Raw genomic sequence first — 24,145 nt, 5'->3', positions numbered from 1 at the left:
TACTTTATTTAAGGCTGAGACTCAGCGACTGCAGCGCTGTCATTATCATTGGCTGGACCAAACCATCTCTGATAATAAATAATACAGGATTACTCCCAGCATCTAAAAATATCCTATCTTAAGCTGTTCCCATCCTCATCCTATCGATCAGAAGGGCTGAATGTTTGCAACAGCTTATACAGTAAATGCAGCTTAACTTTCTTCTTACCAAATACTGCAAACTGGCTCTTTTCAGGACGCTGCCATGTAATTTACAGCTATATCACTAACTCCTTAATACTTGCCAGGTTCTTTGGAGCCCTTTGAAACCAAACACAATAGAAAGATGTGAGCCAACACTGACCACACGTTTCATGTCTGCAGGTTCCTACGTGCCTTTTTGGTCTTTTCAGCAAGCAAGCTAATGGAAACAATTCTGTGTCTTCAAGGCAGGATGATGAAGTTTCAGAGTTCCCCTGGCTAGTCACAAGAGAGAATTGATACAGTGCTAGAGCAGCCAAATGCCCGTGCATCTCTGCATCTCAGGTTTACCATTAACCTCAGGTAAGAGGGAAGGGATGGAGAAATTTCCTCTTTGTATATAATTTACTTAATCCAAAACACAACCCCCCCAGTCTGAAAACAGGTTTGAAAGAGTGACAGTTAAATGCCTGTGCACTTTGTCTATGACCCCCAAGAATGGAGTACTTACATGAGGTTTGGATGAGCAAAAAGGAAGGCTGGGGGAAAACGGCATTATCTTGGGCTGCTAACAACATCCCATACGGTGCTCTGTTCTGATACAGCTTCACACTAGCATGTTAATTTATGTTAATTTATGCTAAGATAATAAATGTATTGTGGTTTAATAATGATAATTTATGTTAATTGCTGAAATGTGTTAATATAAATAATTATTAACAGGATGTTAATGAAGGAAAACATCCTGTGCCTCCCCAGTTTAGTGAAGGTAGGGGTTGGGGTGAGGGAGTTTCTCCTGGCTCACCCGGCATGTTTTGCCAGTACCTCCCAACTCCCTGAAACATCAAGAGGAACATCAGCAAAGAGAAACACAATATTTTTAAAATGTCTTCACAGCAGCAATCATAATAAAAATACAAACCTGGGGTTTGTAAAAGTGTAGCAGTAAAACCACAGACATCTTTACAACTCCCAGACACGCAGTGCTGCCCAGCAGCAAGCACAAAACCCTCCTGAATGCAAGGAGCAAAACTATAAACGTGGAACAGGCCTAATTGTCTTACTGCCTGGAAAACAAACAAACAAACAAACAAAAACTGCACATGACACCAATTTGCAGGTCATTACCATTCACCATCAGGATAGATGAAACAAAATCCCTTCATTTTTCCTCACCTGAAGACCACAGACGGGAGTTGTACGGAAGCAGGATGCTGCACCTCTTGGCTGGTTTAGGTTCCCAAAGCAAGCTCAGATCTTTGTGCTGTTTCCTGATCATTTAAACCCATTTTATTTGCAAACCAGCTTATAGGCATCTGTACTTCCCCAGCTAACAGTAAGCCTGTTTTGTTCATGGGAATAGAGATCATCTCTCTCAAAATGTGAGGCAAGCCCTCAGGCAATGTAGCTCAGCTTCCCAGTGTGCTCTGGCAGGTTATTTAATATTTCCATGCCTTGAATCTCCCATCTGCAAAAATGAATGCTGTATTCCTCCCACCCTTTGTCCAGCAAGGCTTAAAGCTCTTCAAGGTGGGCATTGCTTATTAGGACGAGGCAAGGGGGAGCTGTGTCAGCAGCAGGCTGGTTGTGTGCAAGACAAGCCTGACCTTGGGCTGGCTGTGGGACTGCATGGAGCCAGTGGGTGATTCAGTGGGACACGAAGCAATCAGCAGGATTATAAAGCACAGAGTTTGGTTGCTGGAGGAGTTTCTAGACCCCCTGCAGTTGTTTGGGCTAGCACTTTTTGCTGTGCTTGGCTTTGTTCTCGGGTACAGCCAGGATCTGGAGTTGTCCACCTGCCTGCCTGCCTCGCTGGGGGAGGCATCAGCCTGCTGACCCCGGGACCTGCGGAGATGATGGTACTGATTCAGCTATCGACAGCTTCAGTGACTCGTCTCTTCTTCTGCCATGGAAATGAATCCATGTGGTAGCAATGATGGGAAATTACTCAGAGAAAAGAAAAATAACTCAGCGTGAGCCAGGGCAAAAAGTCTAGAGTAAACACAGCCCCGGCCTAGCACCGTACAGCTGTCAAGTCGCATTGCAGTAGGTTTCTTGATGCCGATGATTTAACGATTCTTTGGCCCAAGGGTACATCTCCCACTGCAAATCTGCTTCTCCAAAGCCGCTTTATCACTGACCTGAAAGGAAGCAATCATGGTCTGTGTGTAAATGTATGTGACGAGAGTTAATGCATGGTAATAGCTACAGCACATCTAGCGGGTTGGACAAAACAGAGAAGGTTCTCTGTCTGTATTTTGCTCCCTGAACATAGAGGTCACTGGCCTTTATCGTGATGATCTGTGATAGAACCCAGTAGGCAGAGCCTGGGCACACACACATAAATCTGTCAGTGATTGCTTGTGCACTTAGAATAGATTTTATTTTATTTATTTAGTTGTTTTTGGAAAAGCCTTGGAAACAAAAATGCAGATGGCACAGTTCATCTTTTGCCCCAGGAAAAAAAAAAAAAAAAAAAAAAAAAAAAAGTTTGGTCTTCTGTTACTTCCAAACTATTCACAATTTGTCCTTTGTCTTTTGGGGTTGGATTGTCTAAGCTCAGCTGCGTAGTTGAAGAGCTTTTTGAAAGCTGTTCTTGGCCCTAATCACACCATTTCTAATTGAAATGGGAACCCTTGCTCCCCAGACCCCTGGGAAAGGCCTGTATAATTGAAAGGTGGGGACTGCTTTTGAGATTGTTAGGATTTGTACCATCACAGAATTCTGGCCAACATCCACCCCATGAATTAACGCTGAAAAATAACGGATTTTCTAAGTGTGTGCTTGGTAAAGTGCAGATAAGGGCCTGATCCAGCAAGGGTCTGCTGCCTTCTCCCAGGCAGCAATTAGAGCAATGTTTTCCAATCAGGGAGCTGGTCAATTCACTTGCACATTTAATGGATGAGATAAGGGCAGCTTGCACTAAATTAGCTTTCTGGTGAATGTATGATAGATATCAAGGATGCAAAGCCCTTCTGGCCTCCCGCTGCTGCGGGGAGCTGCCTGCGTGTACTTCCAGAGCAAGGCCAGGCAGATCTATTTAGAGATGACGCTCTTGTACTAAAAACAAACAGGGATGCTTCTGAGCATCCCACTGTAGAGCAAAGGACTGCTTAAGGCAGCGATGCCCAGCGTGCTGCCTCCGGGAGCCGGCTGATGACCACGCTGTGCTCAGCACTGTTTCACCAACAGCGACCCACGCTGCAGCAATGTTGCAAAAAGGATCTCTTGTTGTGCCTCCCTCTGTGCACAGAGCCATGTGCTTGGCTCACGGCAGCCTGCTCCCATCCTCCAACCCTGGATCAGGCACCTCCTGGATCCTGACCCGCTTTCTCCAGTTCTGTTCCTCAGTCGATGTCTGAGCCCCTGTTTCAGCCCCTGTCATCAGATGCTATTTGTTTTGCGGCAGGGGGCTTCGTCTCGCACCAGGAACCCCACTGGCCTATGTGCTGTGGAAACAAAGGTGAAACAACAATAACTAAAACCAGTCTCTGCCTTAAGGAGCTGGCAGCACCTCCCTTATTTCTTTCAACTGCTGTAAATAAATCCTTGGTCATGGCACTGTTTTCCAGAGGACGATAAAAAGAACTGTTGTCACTCCCCGACGCCGACTTTTCCTGCCATTCAGTAAGTCTTCTTCCCCTTCTCTTAATCTTCATTTTGTTAAAAATCAGATCTCATCTGATGACTGCTAATTATCTTAGAGGCTGTTGGTAAGATGCAGCAGAGGAACCGAAGGCAACACTCCAGCACAGGGCTGCAGGAGGAACGCTGGCCTGGCCAGTGGCACTGCCACAGCTGGGGTACTTTCACCGATGCCTCCCCAATAGGATGTCTGATGGCAGAGGTACTAAATGAGGACTAGTATACACATGTCTCATACATGCACTTATGTACATTTGGTTCTGATTTTTGGAGTCTTCCCTTTGGATTCGGGAGGGATCACATCACCCTTCAGATTTTAACATTTTGGTTGAATTTCATCCCAGCTGTTGTTCCTCGCTCTGCCGCAAGCTCTGGGAGAGGCTCTGCACAATTTTCTTCCCTCGTCCCGCTCCCAGCATCACCCTGCTGCCAAGAGGAGAGGACTCATGCAACCTGCAGGCTGCCTGCGTGCAGGGGGTGGCAGCTGCTCCAGCACCATCTTCTTTCCACCGGGGTGAATGTGAAGCTAATCCCAGCTTCTCGTCTCAGCCACACTGATCTAGTTAACGGTAACGCCTTTGGCTTTAGGGAATGGAGCAGTCTGGATTTAGATCTGCATCACCAGAAGCAAAACACGGCCAGCAGTGTGTGCTGGTGTCACAGATGCATGGCAAAGTGAAACAACATCCACAGGCAGCGTCCCAGGAGAGGTGACAAACCCCTTCTGCTTCCAGCCCTGCAGCCTGCTGCTGTCTCCTCTCCTTGAAATCTGTGCTCTTTAAAAAGCAAGTGATAGAAAATAGAGAGGCACCTTAAAAAACAAATAGACAGCAACAGGGGGAAGATACACTGCCTCTAAGGTCCTGGAAAATCTCTGCCCTGCTCCTAGGAAGGCCTGGAGAGCAAACCCAAGACTACAGAAAGCACGGGATAGGAGGCGGATCATCTGAGACAGGTACAGGACAGCATCAGCCTTGCCCCCACCTCTTCCTGACGCTCATCTCCCATTAATTAATTAGCTTGGACCTTTTAAAGTGTACGTGGCCCCTCAACCAAGTACAAACTGATTTCCACTCATCCTTACACAATCCCTTTCTCTGTCCCCAGGCAGCATGGCACAGAGAAGAGCTCCTGCTGCTACTGGCACTGCTGGGAGCCTCCTGCCTGCATGGGCATTACACTGCCTGCTCAGGCTTTGCAGCCGCTTGGTTTATTTCTATATATAAACTTTGGAGATGCTTCCAGCACGGCCTGGCCAGCCTGCAGAGGGCACGCAGGGCTGCGTGGTGTGGGATCAGCGCGGTTCTCCAGCTGCTCCCAGGCAAACTGGCCAAGCTGCGCTTAGCAGCAGGGTACTGGCAGTCTGCAGATGCTTGCATCCCGTCAGATCCAGGTAAATCCACTGCTGCAAGGAGTTCCCCGCTCTGCAGAGCCTGACTGTGTGGATGAATAAGCCATAAAGGGACAGAGGTCTTTGAACCGACAGCCAGGACTCGGAGGTCCACAGATCGGGTGGCTGCTTGCTGGATTTTCTTCCTGATCCGGTCAAATCATGGGAGTCAGATCTGGGATTTATCTCAGTTTCCTCATCTGACCCTGGGGTGGTTGCTTAGAGCCCGTCTTCAAAAGAGTGCCTGCGTTTTTCAGAGGCAGCTGTAATTGGGAAGCACTGACAATTACACCAGAGGCATGGCCACAGGCAGCACAGGTAGGGCCTGGAGGACTGCTGCACGGCAAGTCACAGCTCTTTGTGATCCCTGATGGAGAGTTTACTGGAGGGCACTCCTATCTTAAGGGCCTGGATTTACCATTTGCTGACCTGTTGATTTGCATTTTGGGGACAAAACCCTTGGCCAAGAGTTGTGGTCAGGGCCTGAACTTCCTCCCCTTCTGCAAGGAGGAGCCACTGAGCACAGTTAGCTGTACTACTCAGCACCCCCCTTTTCAGGACTTTAAAGAGCTCTGCAGATATTCATGGCACGTTAATTACCAAGCTGGCAGCACCCTGCACGACCAAGATATTCCCGTTTTGAACACGAAAGTGGGGCAGCTCAGCATGCCACTCACCTGGCAGCCAATGCAGCTGCTGAAGCAGAGCCACAAACTGGGGTGACGTTTGCAGGCTGAAACCTCACAGAACTGAAAACTTCAGAAAAACCAGGGGGCAAGCTGAAAAAATTGCACTGTTAAGCACTATTTCTAGTTCATTTCTAAATGTCTGTGCTTTTGTCCTTTTGTTTCCAACACACTGTTGGGCTGCAGGCATCTCTTTCTCTTGTCTGAACGTCACACTCCCAAGGGCAGTTCATAAAAAGCAGTTTCTGTCCAACAACACGGCTGGGGGGGGTTCCTTCATCTGTGTTAGGTTATTAAGGACCCATATTGAATTTAACATCCTCCCGTCTTCCCTGCCAGGATGAGTCAAACAGCAAAATGCATTTCTCTCCTGGCACGAGTCCTAAGTGAATCAGCTCCTCAGACCATTCCTTCATCACCTAACGGGATCCTAAATTAAGAGTCCACCCTGTTACGGCCTGTTTTATATAAAAAGCTGGATGGATCTGAGATAAAATGGAAGGAAATCCACGAGTGGGAGAGGGCTTGTTCAGCTCTGTCTGACCTTGCCAGCCAGTTCCTGCGCATCCCTGCACAGCCTCCTCTCTGCTCGTCGTTTCACGCCTAGATTCCCACTTAACGCTTATCCATTTAAAACTTATCCTTTATTTTTGGTTTTAGCTTTGCTAACTAAGAACTAATAAGCCTTCTGGAAAATATTTCCCTCTAGGCGATGTTGTGCTGCATTTCCCCCAGCTCCAGGAGCCGCATGGTGCAAAGCACACGTAGATCATCCTCCATTTGCTTATGTGCAACTGAATCATGCTAAGGAGCCATAGACCCATCAGCTTGCTGCTTCGTGCTCAGGTTGGTTTGGGGTAAGTTTTGAAATGCACATATTGAAATATACCCAGCCTGTGTTGGGCATGTTTCTTTTTCCTTAGAACATCATCAAGTTTCTATGTCTTCATTCTGAAGTCCCCCGTAACAAAGTATTTTATTTCCATTACAAACACAGAAAAGCCACAATCTGCGTGCAAGGCGAAGCTTCAGCTCTCCCCGTGTGTTCACAGGGACAACGTCCTAGTGATGGCCAAGTCCCCGACTGCCCCATCCTCACTGCGTTTGTTGGGTGCGGGGGATTCTGTGCGTTTGTTGATGCTCACATGAACTCGTATGAGCAGACAGAAATGTGATTGTGGTACTCGGCCTCATCTCACGTGGCTTCGTGCAGCCAACACAGATGCACAGACATCCAGGGCTGCACATCCAGGATGTGCCCAGCTGGTGTGAGTGCAGCTCACGTGCACGTGTCGGTGCAGAAAGCAGCGCACAAACACGGTGCACGTGCAGAGGTGCGCACAGAGCGCAGAGCCACCCCCAGCAGCACACCCATGCAGCAGTCCAGATGCAGCTGTGCCTATTTCAGATACCCTGCAGCAAAGCGCACACACGTGCGGCCGGGAGCAAAAAAAAAAAAAAAAAAAAAAAAAAAAAGAAATCGGCACAAAAATCCCCCAAACTCGGCTGCTCTCCCTTTATCCCCCCGCCACAGCGCTGCAACACGCGCGGCCCCGCGTTCCCGCCCGCGGGCTGCACACGCGCCGTGCGCGCGCTCCGCGCTGCAGCCACGCGCGCGAGCCCCCTGCAGCCGCCGCGCGCTTCCCGCCCCCCGCGCGCGCTTCCCGCTCCTCAGCGCGCGGCCAGGTCCCGTCCCCCCCCTCCCCACATTCCGTGGGCGGGAACGCGGTAACGGCCGCTGCCCCCCCCCGTTGCCATAGCGCCGGGCCGGGCTGCCGCAACCGCACCTGCGCCTGCGCCGCCGCCGCCCCCGGCCCCGTCCGTGTCCCCCCCCCCCCTTCGTATCCCTCCCCCCCCGTCACCGCCGCCGGTGAGCGCCGGCCCCGCGGGGCTCCGGCGGGCGCCATGAGCCGCGGCTGAGGGCTGAGCGCTGCCGGCCGCCGAGGGGCCGAAGGCAGGTGAGGGGCGGCCGGAGGTGGGGGGTGGCGGGGCTGTGGGGCTGCGGCTGAGGGGATGCGGCCCCAACGGCTCCGCGTTGTCGTCGTCGTCGTCGTCGTCGTCCCGCTGTCGTGAGGGGCTGAGGGGACCCCCCCGGCCTTTGTGAGGCGGCTCCGGGGCGGGGGCGGCGGCGGTGAGGTGAGGTGAGGAGAGGAGCGGAGCGGGGGGGGTTGGCCGGGGGCTGGGCAGCCCTGCTTCGTGCTCCTGAGGGGAGGAGGAGGAGGAGGAGGGCGGCTGCCGGCTCCTTGCTGGCCGGGGACCTCGGTCTGGGTGCCCCCGGCCCCGGGGAGCCGCCCCCGTTTTTCTCTCCCTGTCTGGAAAACGCAGCTCGGCCCCGCCGGCGCTGCCGCCCCCCGCCCCGGGTTTTGCTTGGCGGCCTTAGCGCTGCCCTTGTGCCGGTTAAGGCAGGAGCAGGTGGGTGGGGAGCGACCCTGGGCTGAGGCGAGCGGGTTCCTCCCGAGGGAACGCCTGGCAGCAAAGAAATGCGGCGCGACATCGGACGTGGAGAGCTGCCAGCTGCGGGGAGGCTCTGCCACCCGAGACCTGGGGTGGGACACGGGAGGAAGGAAGGAGGGGCGCTGCCTCCGGGGGTGACAGCAGCAGGGTGGGAGCTGGGCAGCAAAACTGGGCAGAGCCGAGCCCGTGGAGGTGAATGAAAGCCCAGACGCCGAGGCGGCCTTGGAGGGTGGAATTGGCCGTTTTGATCTGCATTGCAGGTGCACAGGAGGCACCCAGGGTACTTGTTGGCTTTGCCTCGGTGGTAAGATGCTCAAGCTTAAAAGGCTTTATTGAGGCTTTGGCAATATAAACTATGCTCCTTAACGTAATAAATAAATAAACAGATAAGACTAAATGCAGTGCATTTTTTTCTGTATAACTTGCTCGTTAGCAAATGTAATTCCGTAGTGCTTTATTGTGACTGAACCTCTGAGGGAAGCTGGATGTTTATGCTCTTAAACAAAAACAGACATTCGTGCTCTTGAATTGAGCATCACTTTTTGATTTATTTAAAGCTAGCGTTTTTTAAGCAGATAATAAAAGACTTGTAATTATGTGAATGTTGTGCTGAGGTTCCAGCAGTGATTTTTCGTGAAAAAGGGCTGTAACAGAGGAAAGTATCATCTGCTTAAGCAGAAAATATTGATTATATAATATGTAGAAATATATTAGAAAATTGTCTGAACCGATGCATAACTGTTTGTTTTCATCCTATTGCCATACTTCTGCTTTGTGTATCTGTAAAGTTTCCGCCCCTATCACCTTAGAAAAGACAAAGGCCTCGTGACCAGTCCAAATGCTCAATGCAGTTTTAGGTCCAGCGGTTGCTGTAAACTCAGAAATAGCAATCTTATTTCATTCCATAAAGCTCTTTCCTTTACTTAAGATTCCAGGTATAATTGCATACTTCTAAGGTTTCTAAATTATTTTTAAATGTATTTAAAATGTATATTCTTTATCATTCTAATTACAAAAATCAAGCTCTTCTTCCATATGCCCTAATTCAAGGGGCTGTAGGCATTAAGGGCAATATATTTGTTTGTTCACATCTGCCACGTTAGTGGGTCCTTTAACAGCAGCAGGGAGAAGAAAAACTCCCTGGTCCTATTATTGCAGAATGTGAAGCATAACGTACGGTAAAATATTTTTGGAACATTAGTACAACTGTAGCCCTTCTACTTTACTGTGTACAAACTAGTTTGCCTTTAATACCATTAGGCACTGATTTCTAAGTGTGTTATTGCTTTTCCATGGGTTAAGAAATTGTGTTTTAAAATTGCAAAATCCTCAAGATTATATTCTCAAGATTCACAATGTATTGCAATGCTTACTTGTGTAAACAGAATGCTGTTATGTAATCCATTTTTTGCTCAAGTTCATGTTTCACCTCATTTTTTGTAGTAAAAAAAAAAAAAACGTAGCAAATTGTAAACATCTTTCTGAAATAGTTCATAATGCTTGAGATCTTTTTGGTGACAAGTAACAAGTGACACTATGGATTTGTGTATCTGTGTAAATGCGTCTGTTAGTAACTAACAGCAGTGGGTTTTTAACGGGCAGCAACTTACTGAAGAAATCCTTGTGTCGGGTAGCTTGCTGTTGTGCTTTAGGGGAAATAGGGGTAGTCGGAGTAGACAAGTGCATAGATCTTCCTTGTTTTCCTGCAGCTGGTTGTTTGAAAAACAAAGTCACAGGCTGAGAAAAGAAAGACCTAAGGGTGTTGGTGTTGAGAAAAGGCAGTTGCATGAACCATCTGTGGTCTGGCTGTCTGCAGCTTTGTTCATGTCAGTTTTCTGCAGCATACAATAAAACATCGTGTGTGCTTGGAGTGGCTGTGAGATGTAGAAAAGCACAGGTTTGTGTGCCTTATTTCTGCTTCCACGCTGTCGGCAGTGGAAGCATGCTGCAGTCAGCTGGTGCTGTGCAGCTGCCAGCAGCGTGGGCAGGCCGGGCTGTGGCAGCGCTTGTCCTGTCCCTTGGAGACGTGGTGCTGAGCGCCAGGGTGGAGCCCGAGCGCGGCGCTTGCCCTTTGTTCAAGCAGGAGGCTGTCATCAGAGCCTGGCTTCCCTTTGCATCCGCAGCATGCCAGAACACTCCCAGCTCCTTTCGTGTGCGTGTGTCTAATGCACCACCTGAAAGAGCAACTGAAGATGATGAATGCTGTATTTTGGAGAGCCGGGTTTGAGTGTTGGTGTTCAGGTGCTGCCTGCTGCACCTTGTCTCCGATTCCTGCACTTCTCTGAGAGCCAGTATCCTTCATATATCTGGTTGTAGTATCTTCAGTGAGCGTGTGCCTGATCTGTTGGTGTTCATTTTTAAATGATAGCAAAACTGTTTTCTTCTAAGTGAAGCTGTCCAGCAGTCTGATAATGGGTGTTGGTCATTATCTCCATGGGATCAGTAACATTGTCTGGGGATGCTGCACCAGCTTGTTTCCCTTGATGATATGAAGGAGCATGGTATTATAAACGGGAGCAGTACATTTACATGCTACAAGAAGTTAGAGATGTGGCAAATCTTTTCTGAAAATAATGTATTCTGAGTGTATTGGAATATCTGCAAGCTGGTTTTAAAATAGTCTTTTTATTTTCTTAAAAAAAAAAAAAAAAAAAAAAAAAGCCTTTTATTTGGATCCCTTTCCTTCCTGCTGTTGAGGAGCACGTTTATTCTCATTTCACTCCTAGGAAAACTTGGGGTGTTACTTGAAAATATCATTAAAATATCTCGCTGCTTGTCAGTCTTAATTATGTGTGTAAGAGCCAGGATTCAAGATCAAAGTTATTTAAAAGTATTGCTTGACTGAAAACTGGAACTTTTCATGACTTCCACCCAAATAGAACAGTGCTGAAGGGATGCAAGACACAGACTCCTGATAGCTCTTGAACAGGAGACATTTATTGCCCTTTTTCACTACTACATCTACTTTCCCCATAGCCCCACGCGCTGTCCTCACGCCCGAATCTGTCATACAGTTGGTTAGAGACCCTCAGACACGCGCCTTGAGCCAGCCAGCAAGTGGCCAATGCCCAAAGCTCATCTTTAACACTGTAGCCAATTTACTTTTATCTAAACCTTGCTCGAGTTTTTGTTTCTACCACTCGTTTCCTCATTCTCTCTAATTCAGGGACATGTGAAACAGCGCGAAGCCACCTGCAAATTCCTTTCCCACAAGTGCCTGCCTGTAGAAAGGCTGAAGGTTCACCAGGGAAGGTAGCTCCTGGTAATTCGAGGCGGTGCCCAGAGGGAGGGCACACAAGGTGCCATCGATCACACCGCTGTGGGGCAGAGGTGTCGCACGTAGGGGGTGTCTGTGTGGAAAAAGCCTGAATGATGTCATTAGTGGCAGGTTTCCTTTGTAACACAAGTATATGTGCTTGTTTGCTTTCCGTTCCTCATGAAAACTTGATTCAGGCTCTGTTAGCTTTGCTGTCTTCCAGGTACCTGGGTTATGTAGGTAAGAGTACAAGGTACCTAGGTCTCAGCATCATATTATTTAATAAAAAATCTTGTACTTTTTTAAGGGGAGAACTTAGACATAGGTAATCACTGCCCCTAGGTTCCTGTCAGCAGCAGCTCTCAAAACCTTTACTTCAGCAAAATGGAGAGTAATTTTCATCTGTTTGATTGTTCTCAAACAATCAAATCGATGCCTTAGGAAACGACTGTCACAGAATGCTTTAGAGAACAAACATACTCCTCAGCCTGTTCAACTTGCCTGGAAAAATGTTGTTTTATTCTGCAGAGCAGTTCAAGTAGCTGTGCTCTGCAGCGGGATCCAGCCAGTTCTCTTGACACTCTTCATCCTGGGTGAACTCTGAAAATCATGCCCTCTGCTGTCCTCGCAGTGGGAGCTCGAGTTCAGGGCAGTGCTAGGAGCTGGCACTGCTGCCGCAGGAGGCACTTGTGCCCATCCCACTCACCTGCTCCACTCACCCATTTTCCCCTTCAGGTGGCTGCACTGTGAATCCCTCAGTGAAAACCAGTCAGTGGGAAGGTGGCTCTGTGTCAGTGGGACCAATTCCCCAGCCTGCAGCACTAGACAGTCTGGGGGAAGGTAGATTTGGAGCATTTAACAAACGTGGCAGTGAACTTTCTTGGTATATCCGAGTGGAAGCTGTGAGGCAAAGTTGTGGCTAGTCTGGATAGCTGAACAATTGCACATCTGCATCGTGGCAGGTTATTTTTCTACTAAGTGGGAGGGGAAAAAAAGAAGTCACTTATGTGAAACCAGCCATAATAATTGCTTTGGTTGGCATTTCATTAAGCCTTTAGAACTGGGACGTTTTAAAATGACACACATACATCTTCTGTGACTTCTTTCTGTGATTCACACATCGCTTACTGGTCATAGAGAGTGAACTCAAAAGATAGCACAAAGTTGTGTTCATAAGGGAAAAAAAAGACTTTTCCATCATGGTATAATTTCTAAGCGTAAGTTTGGAGTTGTACTTAACGTATCCTTCTACACCTCCCACAGGTGCTATACAAGGTGAAGGCCTGATTTAGCTTTAACTGAAGCCAGAGAACTTAATGACTGTGAAAGTAATAGGATCAGAGTCATTCTTAGGTGTAACACTGATATTATGTTAGTGTTGAGGGGAATTGGAGACTAACTTCCTTTTCATTGCCCTTCTTGCAAAAGAAACTGGCTTTAGTAGAAAGAGCAGTATGTTTCTTTCCAATATTATATATTTCCAATATTATCCAGTTGTGATTGGGGTGCAATTTGTGAAAGCTTTGATGGAGGCTGTATTAAAGTGACAAACTCCTTCCTTCCCGGGATGAATGAAGGGGTGAATAAAATAGAAAATCCACTCATCAGGAGCTACTGATGAGAGCCTGCCAGTTCTGCTAAATTACCCCTTTACTCATGAGGGGTTTTAATATAACTTAAAAAAAAGAAAAATCATCGTTAAAGAAGAGTATTGTTTTTGAAGTAATTGGTGCTACTTAGGTGATGCCTTCCCCATTTCCCTAATGCCCAACTTTAGTCATTTCCAGTGTTTTCTGCCAGAGTAAGCCCTTTCTTCTTGACAGTCATAGCATCGGTTGCCATAGTGTTGGGATACCTTGGCAACAGTTGGAAAATACGCAGGTCTAAAATGCCGCTGCAGGACCGCTTCACTTCAAAGTGATTCTCTTCCAGTCTCTGGCATACCAGCGGTCTTACCGTTGGCTTATTTTTAGTCTGCTTCCACTGTGACAGTCCCAGGGTGGTGCGGTCTCAAGGACAGGAACTGTGTTTGTTGTCCCTGTCAGTCCTCATGGCTTCACACAGGGCAGCGTGTAAGCAGTCGGTGGTTCCTGCACCACCAGCCTGTTAGGTTAAGGCATCTGGAGGAATGAAAGCATTGCTACCAGAGATGTGTCCTCTTAATTATTCTTCCTGCTGCTGTTACAGTAACAAAATTTTATTCTTTTTACTAAAATATTAAAACTCTGCTTCCTCAGGGATATTCAGAGATTCCCTGTAAAGAGTCTGCAGAATCCCTGATCACAAAATGAAGAGGAAACGGGGTGGAAAAACTACCCAGTGAAACAACATCAAAAAGTGTTAGAAATAGAAGGGGTGCTGAGAAAACAGTCATCCTTCCTCTGGGAGGGTGGTGGCACATTTCATCTTTGCCTTCAGCTGTTTCCAGGAAAGAACTAATTTTGTCTGGCTTTAAAGACAAAAACCAAAAGAGCGTGAGAACAGCGTCCTGGGACCACAGCTAGATGCGATAAGAACTGATAGACGTTAGCACAGAATCACTGGAATAGTGTCCGGAGTTGTTGCTACAAGCTGAGCTGCATACTGAAGGTGGCTGCAATGGCCTAGTGTGTAGTCTGAAAGGTAGGGTGAACTTCAAAAGCTGCTACCTAGTGAACGTGGTCTGTTCTAATGCACAGGGGGGTGGGGAGGGGGATGTACATCTGCTCCTGCATAGCGGACTGTCTTTGGGATGTGCTGCTGGATCTATGTCGGTGGACATGCAGTCGTACTGGGTCAGCTGTGCGGGTAAAGGAAATGTCTGAGCAGAAGGCCACTCAGCAAAGCCCTCGAGTTGGCTGTGGAGACTGCAGGCTTTCTCTGCGTGTCCTTTGAAACAAGCTGACCAAACACTTTTCGGATGGCATAAGTCTCTAGAGATGGGAGAGCTGATCTAAGCAAAGAACAGCTAAGTGTCCGGCAGTTGGGCATTTTATCATTAGAGCTTACAGTACTGAGCAATATTTGGTCAGGTCAGTGGCAGTCTGTAAAATGGGGACTGTCACTTACAAGGTTCTTCCAAGAGAACCCATGTCCTTAATTAGTTCTTGAAATTGTATTTTGTATAGCATGCAAAAAGTGTTCTGGCAGTTTTTGTCACATTTTGAGGGGGCAACAGCTAGATACCAGTTTAGAGGGAGAGGCTGGCCTGCCCAAATGTGTCTCCAAAAAAGACTTGGATATTTGTTGGCAGGGAGCTGAAGTGGTTGGTTTTCCAGGTGATAATTGCCCCATCTCTTTTGAAGGAGATTGTTCTGTTTTCTGTTTTGTTCAGTGGATCCCAAACGGGAATGAAAATGTTAAATAATTGTGGTCAGTTGGGATTTGTTGCAGTAGATCCCTTTAGACCATGTCTAAAATCATAGATTATCATCTCCCTCTTCTTATCTTGCAGCGAGGTATGGATATGCTCTGATGTTGTGCGCTGGCACCTAATAATACAGAGCCAGAAAATTACACTCATTTCATTGAAATATTTTGAACTCTATCCAAATAATTGAGATCAGAAAAGGCCTGGAGCCTGTTCATCATCTACAAGGTAGGATTTGGCTGTTAAAATGTTAGCAGTTGTTTATGGTGAGCATGTGATGATGTTGGATATTGTAAGCTCTTGTTTCTTTCTTTTTATTTTAAATATAAGACGTTTTTTCCCTTTTTAAGGGAACATGCATTCAGGAAAGAGATGGAACAGTTCCTTTTTGGGGTGAGCTTACAAGAACATTCAATTACCTTCCCATAGTAAAGAGAAGATGAGGACTCAGGTGCAGCAGGGAGTAGTGTTGCACTTCACATTTCTGAAGGAGAGCTGCTTCATTCAGTTTGCTCTCCCAGACTGTATTCATAACAAATTCTAAATCCACTGCTTGGGGGGATGTCTCCGGATCTAAATCTCTAGCTATATCTAGAAATGTTTTGTAGTGATCAAGAAATGAGAAATACTGTATGTTTAAGGGTGGAATGCAGCACATCATACAGATAAAGCTTTGCGACTGTGACAGGTTGGAAATTGGTTTTAATGCTGGTCTTCCTGTGAACCAGGTGTGTTACCAGTGCAGTGTTGAATACTGGGATGCCCCTTTTAATGTTTTATCAACCTTATCGAGTGACAGATGCATTCCTAGTTGGAGTTTGCCTAGCTCTGTGTTTCACAGTCCCTTTTGTGTAAGAACAAGCATTTAAAAAAGAAACACACACAAAAAAAAAAAAAAAAAAAAAAAAAAAAAAAAAAAAAAACTTGCATTGGAGACCAGAGAGGGAAGAAAAACCATAGAGCCCAAACTACTCTGCGGTATGCGGTTACAGCTTTCTTCCCGGCATTGCCTTAGCTGCTCTGAAATCTGTCCTGCTGATTTCCATAGTGAGAGTAAAGATTGCTCATCTGGCTCTTACAGAGGACTTGGGTGACGTCTGCATTTCTCATATCTATCCTGTGCTTTTTAATTGTAATCGTATCCATGGCTTCGCATTCCTTAAGGCTTGGAAGAGCAGGAGATGTAATGAGCTTATTGCAATCCCGGAACTGCTTTATAGGATTTCCTCTTAGAAACTCCAACAGGAACGTACCTGAGTAGATTCTGAAGACTGATAGTCATTTCTGTAAGATCTCAGCTGCCCATGAGACCGGTTGTTGGATGTGATTTGTGGCTACGTGTGGTACCACAAAACAGGGGGTTAACAATTGTTAGGGAGCTTGGAGTAAGTCGAGTAGGCCGTAGCCAGAGTAGTCTTTAAACAGTGGTGCCAGCCAGTATTCTCAGTAGGGAAGTTAAGTCCTTTGTATCGATTGCTTTTACTGAGGAATTACTCCGCAATCAGTCTGCTCGGCAGTACTTTTAGGATAGTAAACAATTCCAAAATGACAAGCTGCACCAGCAAAGCAAAAAAATAAAACTCCATTGACAGAGCTGAAGAATTTGGAACAAGCCATGCAAGCAGCATAAATAGGGTGGTGTTAGAGGCATGAATTGTAGGTTTTTCTGTATGTAGCATAGTGTGTAATGTGTTAGGTTCCTCGGGGGGAGCACCAGTGCTGTCCAGCTTTTGGAGCTCCCAGCTCTCAGGAGTGCTGTTCTGGGATGTCGTGTCAGGAGGCTTTTTCCTTCCTCTTAGTGCTGTGTTAGATCTTCTGACATGGTCTGTTTGGTAAACTTGCCCCAAAATGTATCAGTTGGCTAGGTTTGCCTGACCTAATGCACATCTATCCGTGTTTTCAGTTACCTTTTGTCCAGTTCGGTTGTATTATCTCTAGGGACATAAAAGGACTGGATGCTATTCTAGGGAGATATTTTCTCTGTGGCTGGCTTCTGCTTTGGTAGTTTGGCCAGCTTTCTGGTTAGGTGCTGGCTAAAAAGTTCCTACAGGGAAAAACAAGAGGTGGGTGAAATGCATGTGATCCCTTGGTATCTGAGAATGTGAATGTATTTGCAGGTAAACTCACAAGGAAATTTCTGATGCACAAATAAGGGAAGAAAAATAAACTAAAATATTTTTAATATTAATGAACTCAGTTGGCAGATTCAGTAGAAATCTATTTTATCCAGATCCCAGGCTTTAATAATAGGCCTAGGTTTGTGTTTTAAATTTGGTGTAAAATAGCTATAAAGTGAATAGTGTCTTGGAGTATATGCTTATGAATACTAATTTGTGTAGCTGAAGCAGGTTTCTCAGCATAAGTGGCTTTGTATAGTGACTGTCTCTGCAAAACATCTTCCCTGCTCCCGTGGTAGTTTCACCTGTTCCTGAGTACAGGATTGCGCTGTGTTTTATGTGCTGTGTACAAAGACGTGACAGGGCAGGGCTGAATGGGGACTGGATTGAAGCTGCTGCCCATGAACTCTGTGGAAACTGTGACTTTACCACAGTGGCCTTCCCTTTCCTAGACAGCCACTGCAATGGCTGAAGGAGAGGACAGGCAGACTGCAAGGCTGCAGTGAGGAAGGAAAGCCTCGGAGGGTTGCAGAAGGCCTGCAAGTCGCCAGTCCTCTGGTCCTTCATCCTCAGAGGAGGGAGGACTGACTTACCGTGGAGGGGCTGTAGCTAAAACTCCTGGTGGATTGATGGAACTGCTCTCACTGATCACGTACCGGTGCTGCAGGGGAGGTGATGCTCTGGTGCTGATAGTTTGTTTTTTTTTCTTCCCAAACCCATAAAACTAGCCTGCCTCTGATTTGTTTTTATTCAGATGAGGTAATCTTAGTGTGATCTTTAGCGTGGAAGAGATGAAGATGAAAAAATAATTGAAGGCATTAACAGTGACAGCCTTGCTCTGAATGTGAGAACAAGCAAAACTAGTTTAAAAATGCATTTATTTGCAATAATTGAGTTATGAACGTTTCATATCAAAGTTTGTTGCTGGTGATGAAGACTTCTTCTGTTGGGTTTATAGTTAGAAGCATAAAGCATGTAAGTGATTAGTAACAAGTGGGATGGGAAAGGTTCCAGGACATTATATGTAGACCATTCTGTCACATAGCACTGTCAGTACTTCATGTTTTTTAGAAAATACATTTCTTAGTAAAAATCCTTCTGAGCCTCAGTGTACCATGCAGTCTCAGCTCCAGCTGTGTTGAGGGAATGGACTCTGAAGCAGGTTTTGTTCTGCTGTCATACTGTCAATAATACTCGTATGATCACTTACAAAATTGGATGATTCAGTAGCTTCTGTATATAGTCAGCTTTGCGGACAGGATGATGTCACTTTGAAAATGTAACAGCAAAAGCATCAACGATCCTTTAAAGTAACAGTGCCCGTGGTAACTGCTGTGACCATGAGGTACCAGCTGAGGCTGCAGCACGAGAGGTTCCTGGGCTGGCCATGGGGCTCCCAGTGCGTCCCCGTGCTGAAGGGCAGAAAGCAGTCCCAGCTCAGCGAGGTGCTCTCATGTAGTAACTGCACAGGAGCCTGCACGCATGACTGAGGTTACTTCATATTTAGCCAACCCAGAAACCTCTTTTGAGAGTATTTTTGATCTGTACCTTGCTTCTTTCTTAATTGTGTTGATTGCAAACTGACCAGTTCCACACAATAAAGCACGTTGGCACTGTTTCCCTCGTTCTTCTTGAGCACTGAACCTGATCTTTCATCTTCGTTATAAAGTAACTGAAAGCTCTGTTTTGCCTCTTGCATAGAAATCAATTCCGTGAAAGTCTTTTACACCCTCACTTTATTTTTTGACAGTCAAATATATGTTTCTGTGGTAGGAATAAGTCATTGATGATGTCAGTTATGGTTACGCATAAAGCCAAGAAGATTGTGTGTGTGTATATACGTACATTTTTAATTTTCAAATGTTTTATCAAGGCTCTGTCTCTGGTGTTTCTTTGTGGTCATTTGCATGTTCCCTGGGTTACATATTTGGGATGAAAGATATAAAATTAAAATGAGTCTGTGTTATCTTAAGGACTGACAAATGAATGTTGTGTCCTCTGTATGTTCTACTAACTTTAAACTTGTAGAATCAAATCTTTGTCACAAAACTACATACCAAAAGAGCCCAATGGGAAATGTTTTACCTAGCAATATGAACCACTTAAGGCTGCCTGCGAGGTAGCCAGGGGACAGAATTAAGGTCCATCTCTTGCACAATGTGATCCCACAATTACAGTCTGTAGCTGTAATGCCATTGCAGATGGTGAGAGTCCTGAGTCTTATCTTTGCAATCTAAAAGCTGGAATTGCTTTTACAAAGCTACACCAGTAACTCAATTTATCCTTAGTATTGAAATGGCAAAGCTAATGCTCCTTGTGCAACAGCAGCGTCTGACACAGCATGGTAGCAGCTTTGTCGGTCCCGTCTCCTTGTTGGATGGTGGGCACCAGCAGCAGCTGTGTGCAGGGCGCCACAGGGCACCTGGGAGCCCTCTCCTCCTCGCTCCTGGGAGCAGGTCAGCAGCTGTCCTCTGTGGCGCCCTGAAAATTTGGCATTTCCCCCAGCACAGCCTGGGCGATTCCCATCCAGCATGAGCTACTCCCCCTCCCACCAGCCTGGCTCTCAGACTTGTCTGCCCACCTGTTTTTGTGCTGTCCTTACACTCTTGGGCTGTCTGAGGAGAAGGCTTCCCAAACTTGACAGATTCCTTGCTAAAGAAAGGAGAAATCTAGCAATGTGGAGGAATTTATGGCATATGTTTCTCAAACCTTCTTTTCGGGTAGATCCAGCAGCCTCTGCAAAACAGCTGTAGGTGGAGCAGCATTGTGTGCCCTCGCTGTAGCAGTGCTGCTCATGTTAGAGCACCCTATGTACACAGAGAGGGGCAATGGTCATACTGTGAAGTTCAAGAGCAACTAGAAGGATTTTGTGCTGAGTAATTTTGTGCTGCGGGAGGGTGGCATGCTGTCATCTTTGCACTTTTTCATTAGTGTACTTGTTTTAGAGTTAAATTTCCCTAGGAAGCAGGACAGTGAAGAAAATAGTGTCATGACAGACTGATTAGATTCACCAGGGACCTGGTAACTCCTGTCCATGCTCCTCTGGAGCGTTATCCTGCCACCGCAGCTCACCAGGTACTCTTCAGATGTCACAGAGGGAGCCCCAGGGAAGCATCTGGCTGCACCTTGTATGAGGAGGCACTTATACCTTTTATCAGAGAATTCATTTGTGAGTCTGTGTCTCCAGTTCTACTAGACAGGTGTTTCTCTGTTGTTTGGCCTGTGGGTATACAATGTTTTAAAACCATTGTTGCCTTACAAGGAGCAGCAGTAACACAGCAGGGGTCTTCAAAGATGCTTCTCAGCATCGCACTGCAAACCATTTCTGCCTTTATTTGAATCTGAGCGCTGCTGTGGCCAGGGGCCTAGTTTTATGAGACTGCTCTGCGAGGAAACCCCAGTGGTGTAAGAGTTTTCCTTTTACTCATAACCTCAGCAACAAATATCTGCTTGTTTTGTCTTTAAATGGGACATTGTGCTTTTCCACAGCCTCACTGCAGTGTCACTGGGGCCTGTGTGGGACACCAGGCTGCAGTGCCATGGGGCCAGCGTCCGTGCTGTAGTGCAGCTGAAATGCAGCAGCAGCCAGAGCGCTCTCCTCCCCCTTCCAGTGTGCACTTCTCAGCTAAGGTGCCCCTGAGCAGCCACATGCATGCACACTGCTGGGCTCAGCTGCGTGTTAAGGGCTCCTTACTTTGCATTTCTCTTTAGTGATGATGTAGTTTAGTCCTTTCTTCCTCTTTATTGTCCAGAGATGTTAATGAGTCCTGTAACCCAGGAGGTACATGGAGAACGCCCAACCAGACAGAGGGACATACTAGCCCATTTCTCAGAACTCCACTTATATCTTGTAACAGGATTAGTGACTTTGTCTGAAGTTAATCCTTTAAATGTGTTAACTCCAAACAAATGAGTTCCCTGTGCTGCTCTGGCCTGGAGTTAAATTAGGCTTTCTATGAACCAAGAGCACTACTCAATGAAACAGTCATGAAACAGAAAAACACTTGCACTTCTGGGGCATTTGCTTGCTTGTATATCAGTTTGTTAATAGTATAATTCAATTATTTCTGTTGATTCTTGTTGTAGTGAGGATCTTTATATCCGCAAGATAACTGCGTGTTACCGTTCTACATCTGTTTACTGACAGAGCGACTGCATGCCAGGATGGCAACTTCAAACCTGGAGAACCAGCTACACAGTGCCCAGAAGAATCTACTCTTTCTCCAGCGAGAGCACGCCAACACACTGAAAGGCCTGCACGCTGAGATTCGACGCCTGCAGCAGCACTGCACAGGTAACTGGAAAGCGTGCTGATACGCTGGGTCAGTGCTTGACTCTCTTCACAAGAATGGGGTAACTGCTTCCTATTTTAGCAGTGAGGCCTCTGCAACAGAGCCCCCCATTGGGGTATAGTTAGGGTGTGTGTATTTCAGGGCATGACAGTGTGGTCAGTAAGCAAAGATCTGCCTTTTTAAAAAAAAACTGTCATGGGATTGTTCTGTGGCTGGGTTGTTTTGTGTTTTTGTTTGTTTGTTTGTTTTACAGATTTGATCTTTTGCAGTGGATCTCCTGTTACTGTAAACATGCTCACCAAGTGGTTTATTTGTTGTTGTTCTAACAAAGAAAGCTAAACAACTTTTTTTCCTCTTCAGATTTAACCTATGAGCTGACTGTAAAGACTTCAGATTTTTCAGGTAAGGAATACCTAACATTTTTCGTTTACTGTTCCTGTTAAACTGCCTCATGTATCTTAATGTTTTACTTTCTCCATTACAAGTAGCTGAGAATATTTTGCATATGGGATGTTGACTCTACAGATTCAAAAGATACAAGAGGAGCTTTCTACTTTCCAGAGTTATGATTATTTATGGAGTAAATAACCATATTTATTTTTAGAGTAGGTGGTCTGTTAGTAATGCCGGTGTGTTGGTGCTGTGACAGACATGGACATTGTCCACTGTGGAGGGGACAATGTCTAACAATATATAGTTGAAAGTTCTGTGACTAGAGTGCTTGTTATTGGAGAATTTGGGGCTGAAGGTCCCTGCTGAACAGTTGGAAAGCTGTCCAGCTGTAAAAACTAAAGAGTGACAAAATCACCCCACATGCCCCATGTGTGCTGTGAGGGCACAGGTTCGGAGATGGGGTCAGCCTGTAGGGCATGCCCACAGTGCAAGATCCCCTGGTGTACAGGGTGGCGTGTTCTTGTGAAAAGGAGGCAGCCAGGCTCAGACACCTCATCCCCAGAGAGACTTCTACAACTGCGAAGAGGAACATCTCTGCCTACAGTCACAGGCTTCAGCTGTCCATGGGGGACCAAAGCTAAAGCCTGGGCATGTCTTCCTGGTGAGCTGGGACAGCTGTTCCGGCCTGCTCACCAGCCACCGTGGTGCTTGCTGTGAGAGAAGAGCCTCTTAATGACCAGCCAGTTTGCAAAATGGCTCTAATTCTGAGCAAGTATAGCAAGCATGGTTTCTGTAATCCCCATTTACCTCAATGCGTGAAGCATCTTTACTTGGTGTCAACAGCTTTCTTTTAAACTGTGGTGAGTGGCAGTAGCTCTTCATCTCTTCTGTAAGAGCCATCCCAGTGCTTCTGAAGATAAAGTGATTCTTACAGCATTTGCACAAGTTAGCCTTTGGGGTCTTATGGGTTTGAATTGTCAAAAGGAACCCTGCTCCACTGTTTTACTTAATGACTATCATTAACTTGAAACACTTCTGATTTTCCTGTTCTTCTAGAAAATGGTAGTTCAAGAAGTGATGAACTCAAAAGAAAGTGTGAAGATCTTGAAGCTCAACTGAAAAGCAAAGAGGCTGAAAACAATGAATTATTGAAAGAACTGGAACAAAAGAATGCAATGATAATGGTGCTGGAAAACACTATTAAAGAAAGAGAAAAGAAGTATTTGGAAGAGCTAAAAATGAAAAGCCATAAGCTCAATATGCTGTCAAGTGAACTGGAGCAGAGAGCAAGCACTATTGCTTATTTAACTTCTCAACTGCACGCTACTAAGAAGAAGCTGCTGAGTTCCAGTGGGACTTCAGAGGGGACCCCTTCTGGCAGTCCAGTGTTGTCCAACTATAAGCCAGCCCCTCCCAAAGACAAACTGCCTGAGACTCCACGACGCAGAATGAAGAAGAGCCTGTCAACACCACTCAACCCTGAGTTTGAAGAGGCCTACAGAATAGGATCGGATAGCCGGAAGCTGCTGCTAAGAGAGCCTGTGGATGCCATGCCTGATCCCACTCCGTTTTTGTTGGCCAGAGAAACGGCAGAGGTCCACCTTATCAAGGAGAGGCCGTTGGTTATTCCACCAATTGCTTCAGATCGAGCATCCGGTGAATCACACAGTCCAGCCCGAGAGAAGCCACACAAGGCACACATTGGGGTGGCGCATCGCATCCACCACGTCGCGCCGTCCCAGCCTCAGCCGGAGGTTGAAACGCTGGCAGTGGATCAGGTCAACGGAAGCAAAATGGTCAGAAAGCACTCAGGGACAGACAGAACTGTTTAAGTAAAATCACTTGCTCTATTCTGTTGCTGTTTATGCACTGTGATCCTATAGGATAAATAGCACCTGCAGTAAAGTTTCTTTTGATGCCCCATGCATGCCAAACTTCTTCCAGATACATCATTAATAGATTATTCTCCTCTAATGAACCCTAATAGGACTGTGTTCATATGGCAAGGCATATAACTACTAAATGCTGTGGCCAAATCAGGGGTACCTGACCGCTTGCTTCTGAGCACTGCTCCATTTATGGTAACTACACATGTGGACAAAGGCACAGGCTGCAGGCTGTGTTATTAATGTTAATGAAAACAAACTTAGCTCTAACCCTGCAGCAATAGGTAACGGCTGTTAGCATTTAAAATAGCAACAGGTCTTTTGTCTCCACTGTGTATCTAGCAATTCGTACACAAACATTAACTTCCATGACAAAGCCTTTTCTCATGGTAGCATTGAACATAATGCAGCTGCAGCTAAACTTTAAAAGGCACTAAGGACTTTTTACCTTCATAGGCTTTTGGTTGCAAATTGTGTTCATAGTTTCTCTGGCTCAA

General features: G+C 46.3%; 1 protein-coding gene across 1 annotated transcript; it reads left to right on the top strand.

The window, feature by feature from the left end:
• Positions 1 to 7,725: 7,725 nt before the first annotated feature.
• CCDC92 (coiled-coil domain containing 92) lies at positions 7,726 to 23,687 on the top strand. Its single transcript, XM_082773967.1, has 4 exons — positions 7,726 to 7,859; positions 21,225 to 21,371; positions 21,730 to 21,771; positions 22,819 to 23,687. The coding sequence occupies exons 2-4, from the start codon at positions 21,242 to 21,244 to the stop codon at positions 23,592 to 23,594; spliced, it is 948 nt and encodes a 315-aa protein (XP_082630093.1). The 5' UTR covers positions 7,726 to 7,859; positions 21,225 to 21,241; the 3' UTR covers positions 23,595 to 23,687.
• Positions 23,688 to 24,145: the final 458 nt, after the last annotated feature.

Source organism: Aythya marila (assembly GCF_965140915.1).
Source record: "Aythya marila genome assembly, chromosome: 17".
NCBI lineage: Eukaryota > Metazoa > Chordata > Aves > Anseriformes > Anatidae > Aythya > Aythya marila.
The sequence above is the reverse complement of the archived record's forward strand: the minus strand, read 5'-3'. Positions and strand labels throughout refer to the sequence as shown.

Bases quoted from the DNA above. Each gene is read 5' to 3' on its own strand.
- CCDC92 (XM_082773967.1), top strand. From the start codon at position 21,242: ATGGCAACTTCAAACCTGGAGAACCAGCTACACAGTGCCCAGAAGAAT. The intron at 21,372-21,729 runs GTAACTGGAAAG...TTTCCTCTTCAG, and splicing joins CCTGCAGCAGCACTGCACAG to ATTTAACCTATGAGCTGACT. The intron at 21,772-22,818 runs GTAAGGAATACC...CTGTTCTTCTAG, and splicing joins AAAGACTTCAGATTTTTCAG to AAAATGGTAGTTCAAGAAGT.